The sequence below is a fragment of the Taudactylus pleione genome, unplaced genomic scaffold, assembly GCF_031769625.1.
Source record: "Taudactylus pleione unplaced genomic scaffold, aTauple2 ptg000016l, whole genome shotgun sequence".
Taxonomy (NCBI): Eukaryota; Metazoa; Chordata; class Amphibia; order Anura; family Myobatrachidae; genus Taudactylus; species Taudactylus pleione.
In genome coordinates, this window is record NW_028284418.1 from 25,312,815 (window position 1) to 25,325,000 (window position 12,186).

Sequence of the window (12,186 nt, forward strand, 5' to 3'; positions counted from 1 at the left end):
TAGAACTGTGAGAAATAAGGCACTGTGGACAGTGTTGGTGCATGGGCAGAAACTGTGAGGTATGAGGAGCTGTGAAAAGTGCTGAAACACAAGCTGGAACTGTGAGGCATGAGATAATACAAAAGTAATAAGCCCAGACTGGAACTTCAAAGAATGAGGCACTATTGAGACTGCTGGAGCATGAGGAGATCCAGCAACAGCAGGAGAGATAGAAGAACAAATAAAGCCTCTTTGAAGATTTTCAATGATATATTCAGACAGAGGCTGAGACTCAGTGAGCAATTGAAGATACTCATTGCCCCAAAGAGGAGTTTTCCTAGGAACTAGGTCGATGTGGTAATCCCACTCACGGTGTGGTAGTAGGACCTCAGCATTGTGAATGCGGAAGACTTCCAGGAATTTAAGATAGGGGTAGGAAGTTTCAAATCTTTTTTGACAAGAATTAATGGCATGTTTCGCAAAGGAAACACCTCCACAAGGAGACATCAGGTTGGACTCCAGGTGAGAATATAGGGATACCGCCAGAGCAAAGAAGAAGAATGCTTATGAAGCCAAGGCAAACCAAGAATGAGCTGACAGGTGGCTCTAGGAGTAACCAGGAAGGAGATGGTTTCAGAATGGAGCACACCAACAGAAAGCCGTATGGGCATGGTCTGGAAATGAATAGTGCCATCCGGAATTTTGCTTACATCAAATATTATGAAAAGCCAGTTTGGTACTGTGCAGTAGAATTGAAGTAACTGGAAGCTCAGAGTTAACTAAAGCAAGTAGATAGACAGACTCTGCTGGATGTAGATCGATATCCTGATTTATGAGTTTATTTGGAGAAACTTAGATCCACTTTATTGCACAGGTAGATGAGTTAATTCAGGGAACTAGAAAGGTTGTGTGCAGCTAACTCATCCTTTATCTGATCAGACAAGCCTTGCCAAAAGACCGCAACCAAAGCCTTGTTGTTCTACTGGAGCTCTGAAGACAGGTACAAAACTGCGTTATGTATTGACCAGTTTTTTGCAAATCTTGGCTGAAGTGAAGGATATCAGAAGCAGAGGAGGGGACCGGCCAGACACATCAAAGACATTTCAGAATGAGCCAAGAAGCTGGGATATTCTATAGAATGTAGTTAAATCTATCTCACAGTGGATATGCCCAAGAGCTTGCCTGGAGAGGAGTGAGATAAGGTATATGACTTAGGTCCTTTCAGTGAGTAGTGGGAAAGTTTCCAAGCTGATATAAGAATTTGCAATAGACATTCCAGTTTCTGTCATATTTTGCAAGTGTTGGTCATTTCTCCTGAAAAGGATCCATTAGTCCAGAACTTAGTATCACACTAGAACTTGGGAATCATGAACAAATCTACCCTGGGTTGGCACCACTAACAAAGATGTGCGAAATCCTATGGACTCATTGGTCCTTGTCAAGAACTGCTAGAAGGCATGCTGGACTTTACTGAAGCCCACAGGTCACTGTCTTCTAAGTTAGCACAGGCTGAGATCAAAGTTGGAAGCGTAGGTGTAAGACATTCCGAATATATATATATGTGTGTGTGTGCATGCATGTGTACAGAATGACGGGTGGTACTGAATGCCGATTCTGCTTTTAATATAGTAACATGAAGAGGTACACAGTATGAGGCTCTGATGATAACACAGGAATACTGGATAGCGCTGTGTTTATGGAGTGACACTAACAGCATAGGATTACTGTACAGAACTATGGTATGGTGAGACCACAGACTGGAACTGTGAAATATGATGTGGACAGCGCTAATGCACAGGCTGGAGGTACTGAGGTACTGAGAAGAGTGTTGGAGCACATGCTGGAACTGTGAGGTATGAGGCATTTTAGGTGGTGCTGGAGCATAGGCTAGAACTGTGAGGTATGAGGTACTATGGAGAGTACTGGAGCACAGGTAGATAAGGAGATCTGAAGTATAACCAGATAATGCATACAAACAAGTACTGGGAATACTGGCGAGACCAGGAGCCAAAGGGTCACAATCCAGAGAGCAGTAAAGCAGTTCTGGCAATGAACTGTCAGTACAAAGGGGTTTAAATAGGACACCTAATCAGAGAGCCTCTGATATAGGTAAATCCTGGTCACTTGACCAGTGTAGCTGAGACCGTGATTGGCCACAAGAGACAGGAGGATTTTCCAAAATGGCAACGCCATGGACAGGGAGACAAGGGAACATCGGTGTCTGTCTAACACGAGAAGACAGAACTGCAGACCAGTGGGACCCCACCAGCAAGTAGCAGTGCTTGCCCGTGATCCATTGCAATGTGAAACTGCATTTATTATTAAATGCATATTGTCACGGCTGCCGACACTTGAGACTCCTGGAAGGAGTCAGGCCTACTGGGCACTATAAACTAAGGTGATTTTAGGATTGACCTTTTCATGGAATCTCAGTAACACGGAATAAAAGTAAATAGAATTTATTCAAAGGCAAAATATATAGCAACGTTTTCACATAAAGTCTCAACAACACAGAAGTTCAGATATGCAGTAGTAAATATAGGAGTAAATCCCCATATGTAAATAAAGTCTCTGATGCTAATGTGGTAGGGAACCCAGAGTCCAATATGGGGCTAAGACCTCAGGATGGTATAAAGGGCGTTACTAGGGTTGATCCCTGTAATGTGATGAAAATCCGAAACAGGGTTGAGCCCTGCAAAGTAGTGAAGATCTGGAACAGGGTTGAGCCCTGAGACGTGGTAAAAATCTGAGGCAGGGTTGAGCCCTGTAATGCAGTGAAGATCCGTGACAGGGTTGAGCCCTGCAATGCAGTGAAGATCCGGAGCAGGGTAGAGTCCTGTGATGTAGTGAAGATCTGGGACAGGGTTGAGCCCTGCAACGTAATGAGGACCCGGAGCGGGGTTGAGCCCCGCGATGTAGTGAGAGTCTGGAGCAGGGTTGAGCCCTGCGGCGTGATGGGGATCCGGAGCGGGGTTGAGCCCCACGATGCACGAAGGGTCTGGAGCAGGGTTGAGCCCTGCGGCGTGACTGAGATCCAGAGTGGGGTTGAGCCCCGCGATGCACAAAGGGTCCGGCGACGATAATTGTAACGATGCAGTTGACAACTGTAGTAAAGGTGTGTTCAATGTCCATGGAAGTAGAAGACAACAGGCAGAGTAAATAATCCAGCAGGGGATGCAACCACAGCGATGGAGCAGGATAACAATACTTAGGCAATGGCAATGCTGAGCTCTGTAGTGCGGCTGGTAACCAGTATCAGAAGTTTAACTGGAACACGGGCAGAGATATAGCAAAGTCCACAGCAACCACATGCACAGCGGGATCTGGCAGGAGTCCAAGAAAGACCTGAAAGTAACGTTGCACAGACACTGAGACACAGTTAGTGACAGGCTTTATACTATGGGTCTGTGATCCATAGGAAGTTCAGAACATGTGACCCAAATGGAATCAGGTTTGAAATAATAAGCAATCAGAAATCCCACAACCTGACAACACCTTTGAGACAGATGATCATTTTAATTCTCTATCCCCTGTATGTGGGGAACGCCAGCAACCAGGATAGCTCCTCCAACGACCACAATGGAACTTTGGCAAATGTAGTTTATCTTTAAGTACTGAGATAGTCACAGTCCTGACATATATAACTTTCAATAAGTCACATATGTTTGGACTATTATTGTCTATTTCAGGCTTGCATTGTCTTGCAAAGTTGAAAATACTTTGAATTTACTGCTCTCTGTCCTGGATTTGATTCTCTGATGCTCCAATTAGAACCTTTAATATTTGATTATTCAACAATTACTACATTACACGGTATAAAATATAGTTTCAGAGTTGTTGAGGTAGTAAAGAAAAGACTCATGTCTGACAAGTTCAATGTTGTTTTGATTTAAGCCTCAGCCAGACCTTTGAGACACAGCTGTATTGTGTGTACAGTAGAACCTTGATTATCTGGGGTAAATGAGAGAGATTGCCTGTATAATTGAAGTCATGGTTAATTCAAAAATGCACAAACAATATAGTAATTGATCAAATAAATATTACACGTATTACTGAAAGAAACAACATCTGTTTACAGAAGGAAAGTCAAGTATGAAAGAGTGCATTCTGCAATGGGAATGTAAACAAAAACAATTCTAGCACTACTGTACAGTATTATCTGAGTACTAGGGAGGAATAGGAAAAAACACATTTCAGCTACCTGTTTAATCCCCACCACAGATATTATGATCTGGGATACTCCAGTTTCAATTTTATGTTGTGTAGATTAAATTTGCTTCAAGTGAAACATCCACTGACTCCAGTCATTGTGATTTCAGAAACCCATTTTGTAGGAACAGACATGATTTGGTAGAGTTTAGTTGTATTTAATTTTATTAATCTCTGTCCACTTAAACATATCTCCCAACATCTGGGTGTAGGTAAATGGACACCCACTTGCCTTCGGGGGTGAGCTTGGGGAACAAGGACGTGTCACAAGGCCTTGCTCTATGCTTTGAGGGCAAGCCAACTTTTTGGATGTGCATCTTCGTGGGTCCTCCTTATCTACTCCCAGACTTTGGGAGGTATGGTGAAAACGTGTGTCAAAGAAGCAAAACACCAATCTGTCCTACAGCAAAAATTTATTCAAACACAAATGCTGTTCCCTGCAGAACTTCTATATATTTTTTTACTGAAAGCACCTGTGACAACATTTATTTGCAAATATTAAATAATCACATATACCAAGAAACATCAGCAGGAATACGGTAGGCAAGAACTTGTTGGCATTAGACACTCCAATATCTAAATTTCTTTTCTTTTTAAATTGCAGTTCACTTTTGCTGCTACAAAGAGAAGTTCATCAACCTGTATTGCCGCCTGTCTGCCATAGTTGAGCTGGACTCCTTGATTTCCCAGCAGGCTTTGAGAGAAGCAATTACGGATGAGGAAGTTGGAGCTGCAAAGCAGAGACATCAGCAAGTCTTAGACTATATACAGGTAGGGCGATCTATCAAGTTCCATGGTATACAGAATAACCAGCAATGTACTGTAACAATGTATTTTTCTGTCAAGTATGTTTTTTATTACTTCAGTTTGGTCACCTTATTGAAAGCTGTTGATTAATACAATTAAAGTCTAATGATCTTTAAACTATTGTTATGTTAACAAGTGTAGAAGTCCAACAGAAGCATCAATTAATAAAAGTGTGGAACTGCATTTTAGAGTCAGTAGCATCTCCAGTTGTTATGGGTATAAATATGAAGTAGTGCCAGGACCATCTTACTATGCAAGGGGTGCAAATTAAAGTCATGTTTTGTTTTGCATGTATGGACAGCGCTGCCTGCTGTTGCATGAAGCACACAAATACTGGGCACTTTTATTTGTACTTGCCAACTTACAGTTGAATTAGGACGTGCTCTCATCCTATATCTAAACTCCTGTCCCCTAAGTAGATATACAGCCCTAATGTATATATAATAGGGGTGTGCACCGGCCACTTTTCGTGTTTTGTGTTTTGGTTTTGGATCTGGATCTTTCTTCGTGTTTTGGATCTGGATTGGTTTTGCCAAAACCACCCTTCCGTGTTTTGGGTTCTGGGTTTTGTGTTTTGGATCTGTATTTTTTTGAAAAAAAGCATAAAAACAGCTAAAATCACAGAATTTGTAGGTTTTTCTGCTCCTATGCTATTATTAACCTCAATAACCTTAATTTCCACTCATTTCCAGTCTATTCTGAACACCTCACACCTCACAATAGTGTTTTTATGTCCAAAAGGTTGCACCGAGGTAGCTGGATGACTATGCTAAGCGACACGAGTGGGCGGCACAAACACGTGACCCATCTAGGAGTGACACTGCAGTGGCAGACAGGATGGCAGTTAGAAAAACTAGGCCCCAAACTGTACATAATGCAAAGAAAAAAAGAGGTGCAAGATGGAATTGTCCTTGGGCCCTCCCACCCACCCTTATGTTGTATAAACAGGACATGCACACTTTAACAAATCAATCATTTCAGCGCCAGGGTCTGCCACACAACTGTGGCTGAAATGATTGGTTCGTTTGGGCCCCCACAAAACAAGCTGGCAATTAATGTGTCCCTGCACAAACTGGCTCTACGGAGGCAAGATGTCATCCTCATCCTCCTCATCCACCGATTCCTCACCCTCTTCAGTGTGTACATCCTCATCCTCACAAAGTATTAACTCGTCCCCACTTGAATCCACCACCACAGGTCCCTCTGTACGTTCTGGAGGCTGGTCTCCCTGGAAGAGCTGATAATTCATTTTGATGAACATCATCTTCTCCACATTCTGTGGAAGCAACCTCCTACGCCTTTCGCTGACAAGGTTCCCGGCTGCACTAAACACTCTTTCGGAGTACACACTGGAGGGGGGGCAACTCAGGTAAAATAGAGCCAGTTTGTACAGGGGCCTCCAAATTGCCTCTTTTTCCTGCCAGTACAGGTATGGACTGTCTGACATGCCTACTTGGATGCTGTCACCGATGTAATCCTCCACCATTCTGTCAATGGTGACAGTATCATATGCAGTGACAGTAGACATGTCAGAAATTGTTGCCAGGTCCTTCAGTCCGGACCAGATGTCCAAACTTGGTCCTGCCTGCCCTGCATCACCGCCAGCGGGTTGCTTAGGATACCTAAGTTTTTTCCTGGCAGCCCCAGTTGCGGGAGAAAATGAAGAAGGAGCCGTTGACGTGTCACGTTCCGCTTCAGCTGACAGTGTGTTCACTAGCAGGTCTTTGCACCTCTGCAGGCTTGTGTCGGCCGGAAAGAGAGACACCACATAGGCTTTAAACCTAGGATCGAGCACGGTGGCCAAAATGTAGTGGTCTGATTTCAACAGATTGACCACCCTGGAATCCTGGCAAAGCGAATGAAGGGCTTCATCCACAAGTCCCACATGCCGAGCGGAATCGCTCCGTCTTAGCTCCTCCTTCACTTTCTCCAGCTGCTTCTGCAAAAGCCTGATGAGGGGAATGACCTGACTCAAGCTGGCAGTGTCTGAACTGACTTCACGTGTGGCAAGTTCGAAGGGCTGAAGAACCTTGCACAACACGGAAATCATTCTCCACTGCGCTTGAGTCAGGTGCATACCCCCTCCTTTGCCTATGTCATAGGTGGATGTATAGGCTTGTATGGCCTTTTGCTGCTCCTCCATCCTCTGAAGCATATAGAGGGTTGAGTTCCACCGCGTCACAACCTCTTGCTTCAGGTGATGGCGGGGCAGGTTCAAGAGTGTTTGCTGGCGCTCCAGTCTTCGGCACGCAGTCGCTGAATGGCGAAAGTGGCCAGAAATTTTTCGGGCCACCCAAAGCGTCTCCTGCACGCCCCTGTCGCTTTTCAGAAAATTCTGCACCACCAAGTTTATTGTGTGAGCAAAACATGGGACGTGCTGGAATTTGCCCAGATGTAATGCCCGCACAATATTGGTGGCGTTGTCAGATATCACAAATCCCCAGGAGAGTCTAAGTGGGGTAAGCCACTGGGCGATGATTTCCCTCAGTTTCTCTAAGAGGTTGTCGGCGGTGTGCCTCTTACTGAAACCGGTGATACACAGCGTAGCCTGCCTTGTAACGAGCTGGCGTTTCTGAGATGCTGCTACTGGTGACGCTGCTGCTGTTGCTGCGTAAGGTGATACATCTACCCAGTGGGCTGTCACAGTCATATAGTCCTTAGTCTGCCCTGTTCCACTTGTCCACATGTCCGTGGTTAAGTGGACATTGTGTACAACGGCATTTTTCAGGACACTGAGGACACTTTTTCTGACGTTTCTGTACAGTCTCGGTATCGCCTGCCTAGTGAAGTGGAATCTAGACGGGATTTGGAACCGGGGACACACTACCTCCATCAATTGTCTAAATCCCACTGCACTAATGGCGGATACCGGACGCACGTCTAACACCAACATAGCAGTCAAGGCCTCAGTTATACGTTTTGCTTCAGGATGACTGCTGTCGTACTTCATCCTCCTCGCTAAGGACTGTTGGAGGGTCAATTGTTTAGTAAAAGTAGTGGTGTTCCTACTTCCTCTCTGGGATGATGAACGACTCCCAGCAGCAGCAGCAACAGCAGCAGCGGCAGCAGTAGGCGTAGCAATGCAGGATCCTCCGGAGGAATCCCGGATAGGAGAGTCAGTCATGCCAGTGATATGGCCTGCAGGACTACTTCCGATCCTGACTAAGGAGGAAATTGACGAGGAGGGAGTTGACGGTGTGGTTTGCAGGCGCTTGGATACAACAGGACAACGGGATTTAGGTGTCCCTGGACTGCTTACGGTCTGAGCCAAAGTTTCTGAACTTGACAGTAACTTTTTATGAACGCGCTGCAGGTGCCGTATAAGGGAGGATGTTCCTAGGTGGTTGACGTCCCTACCCCTACTTATTTCACCTTTACATATGGTACATATGGCAAGACAGTTGTTGTCCGGATTTGGATAGAAATATTGCCAGACCAAAGAGGTGGAATGTTTGGTCTTCTGCCCAGGCATGACCGTGATGGGCTTTTTCATCCCACGGACAACAACTGTCTCCCCCGGAGCCTGATTTAAACAAACCACATCACCATCAGAATCCTCCTCGCCAACTTCCTCCTCAGCGCCAGCTACACCAGTATCCTCATCCTGTTGTACTTCAACAGTGACATCTTCAATTTGCATATCAGCAAGTGGACTGTGGGTGCTCCTTTCAGCACTTGCAGGGGGCGTGCAAATGGTGGAAAGAGCCACCTCTTCCCGTCCAGTGCTGGGAAGGTCAGGCATCGCAACCACCACCACACTTGGACTCTCCTTGGGGATTTGTGATATCTTCTTAGAAAGCACAGTTCTTCGCTGTGCTTTTGCCAGCTTAACTCTTTTGATTTTTTTAGTGGGAGGAGTGCTTCCATCGTCATGTGAAGCTGAACCACTAGTCATGAACATACTAGGGATCGACCTTAGCCGTTCCTTGCCACTCCGTGTCGTAAATGGCATATTGGCAAGTTTACGTTTCTCTTCAGCTGATTTAAATGTCTTTTTCAAGGTCATTTTCCTGAACTTTGCCATTTGGGATTGTATGTGCCCTCTACTATGACATTGGGCATCGGCCTTGGCAGACGACGTTGATGGCATGTTATCGTCTATGTCATGACTAGTGGCAGCAGCTTCAGCACTAGGAGGAAGTGGTTCTTGATCTTTCTCTATTTTATTTTTATCGGAGAAAGTTTGGTCCTCCATTTATGTTATATCGATTTGATATATACGTGCGGCTAAACACAGAAAATAATTTTTTTTTTGGTTTGGACTGGAGTGTACTTTGTGGGTTACAGCACCCTTTAACGGTCAAGCCAGCCGGCCCTTTACTTATGACACAGGCGCACTCTTGGCACTACTTTGTTGATGCACGTGCGGCTACTGCGCACACAATTCACAAACACAGAAAATAATTTTTTTTTGGTTTGGACTGGAGTGTACTTTCGGGGGTTACAGCACCCTTTAACGGTCAAGCCAGCCGGCCCTTTACTTATGACACAGGCGCACGCTTGGCACTACTTTGTTGATGCACGTGCGGCTACTGCGCACACAATTCACAAACACAGAAAATAATTTTTTTTTGGTTTGGACTGGAGTGTACTTTCGGGGGTTACAGCACCCTTTAACGGTCAAGCCAGCCGGCCCTTTACTTATGACACAGGCGCACGCTTGGCACTACTTTGTTGATGCACGTGCGGCTACTGCGCACACAATTCACAAACACAGAAAATAATTTTTTTTTAGGTTTGGACTGGAGTGTACTTTCGGGGGTTACAGCACCCTTAACGGTCAAGCCAGCCGGCCCTTTACTTATGACACAGGCGCACGCTTGGCACTACTTTGTTGATGCACGTGCGGCTACTGCGCACACAATTCACAAACACAGAAAATAATTTTTTTTTTGGTTTGGACTGGAGTGTACTTTCGGGGGTTACAGCACCCTTAACGGTCAAGCCAGCCGGCCCTTTACTTATGACACAGGCGCACGCTTGGCACTACTTTGTTGATGCACGTGCGGCTACTGCGCACACAATTCACAAACACAGAAAATATTTTTTTTTTGGTTTGGACTGGAGTGTACTTTCAGGGGTTACAGCACCCTTTAACGGTCAAGCCAGCCGGCCCTTTACTTATGACACAGGCGCACGCTTGGCACTACTTTGTTGATGCACGTGCGGCTACTGCGCACACAATTCACAAACACAGAAAATAATTTTTTTTTGGTTTGGACTGGAGTGTACTTTCGGGGGTTACAGCACCCTTTAACGGTCAAGCCAGCCGGCCCTTTACTTATGACACAGGCGCACTCTTGGCACTACTTTGTTGATGCACGTGCGGCTACTGCGCACACAATTCACAAACACAGAAAATAATTTTTTTTTAGGTTTGGACTGGAGTGTACTTTCGGGGGTTACAGCACCCTTAACGGTCAAGCCAGCCGGCCCTTTACTTATGACACAGGCGCACGCTTGGCACTACTTTGTTGATGCACGTGCGGCTACTGCGCACACAATTCACAAACACAGAAAATAATTTTTTTTTGGTTTGGACTGGAGTGTACTTTCGGAGGTTACAGCACCCTTTAACGGTCAAGCCAGCCGGCCCTTTACTTATGACACAGGCGCACGCTTGGCACTACTTTGTTGATGCACGTGCGGCTACTGCGCACACAATTCACAAACACAGAAAATAATTTTTTTTTAGGTTTGGACTGGAGTGTACTTTCGGGGGTTACAGCACCCTTAACGGTCAAGCCAGCCGGCCCTTTACTTATGACACAGGCGCACGCTTGGCACTACTTTGTTGATGCACGTGCGGCTACTGCGCACACAATTCACAAACACAGAAAATAATTTTTTTTTTGGTTTGGACTGGAGTGTACTTTCGGGGGTTACAGCACCCTTAACGGTCAAGCCAGCCGGCCCTTTACTTATGACACAGGCGCACGCTTGGCACTACTTTGTTGATGCACGTGCGGCTACTGCGCACACAATTCACAAACACAGAAAATAATTTTTTTTTTGGTTTGGACTGGAGTGTACTTTCGGGGGTTACAGCACCCTTAACGGTCAAGCCAGCCGGCCCTTTACTTATGACACAGGCGCACGTTTGGCACTACTTTGTTGATGCACGTGCGGCTACTGCGCACACAATTCACAAACACAGAAAATAATTTTTTTTTTGGTTTGGACTGGAGTGTACTTTCGGGGGTTACAGCACCCTTAACGGTCAAGCCAGCCGGCCCTTTACTTATGACACAGGCGCACGTTTGGCACTACTTTGTTGATGCACGTGCGGCTACTGCGCACACAATTCACAAACACAGAAAATAATTTTTTTTTTGGTTTGGACTGGAGTGTACTTTCGGGGGTTACAGCACCCTTAACGGTCAAGCCAGCCGGCCCTTTACTTATGACACAGGCGCACGCTTGGCACTACTTTGTTGATGCACGTGCGGCTACTGCGCACACAATTCACAAACACAGAAAATAATTTTTTTTTGGGTTTGGACTGGAGTGTACTTTCGGGGGTTACAGCACCCTTAACGGTCAAGCCAGCCGGCCCTTTACTTATGACACAGGCGCACGCTTGGCACTACTTTGTTGATGCACGTGCGGCTACTGCGCACACAATTCACAAACACAGAAAATAATTTTTTTTTGGTTTGGACTGGAGTGTACTTTCGGGGGTTACAGCACCCTTTAACGGTCAAGCCAGCCGGCCCTTTACTTATGACACAGGCGCACGCTTGGCACTACTTTGTTGATGCACGTGCGGCTACTGCGCACACAATTCACAAACACAGAAAATATATTATTTTTTTAGCACTTGGGGGGAGCACCCCTGATGGACAGAGCACCCCCTGGACAACACTACAGCACCCCTTTAGGACTGGGACACTGCACAGGACTTTGGAGTGGACACAGCCCCTATGGAGAACTGACTGCACAACACAGTCCAGCCAGCCCCTATGGACTTTGAAGTAGTGGACACAGCCCCTATTAACAACAGCAGCACAGCACAACACAGCCAGCCCCTATGGACTTTGAAGTAGTGGACAACAGCAGCACTACACTACACTACACTACACAGCACTAACTCCCACCCTCCCTCTTCACTGTCCACAGCCGAGTGAGAAAATGGCGCCGACGCGGGTACCTTATATAGGATCCAAAACCCGCGAGACTCGGAAGGCGGGA

General features: G+C 45.8%; 1 protein-coding gene across 1 annotated transcript in view; it reads left to right on the forward strand.

The window, feature by feature from the left end:
• Positions 1-12,186, forward strand: part of ANKFN1 (ankyrin repeat and fibronectin type III domain containing 1) — a 583,203-nt gene that overhangs the window by 473,307 nt on the left and 97,710 nt on the right. The window contains exon 16 of the mRNA XM_088473339.1: positions 4,793-4,959. Within this exon, the coding sequence (XP_088329465.1) occupies positions 4,793-4,959 (167 nt within the window). The remainder of the gene's footprint in view (positions 1-4,792; positions 4,960-12,186) is intronic.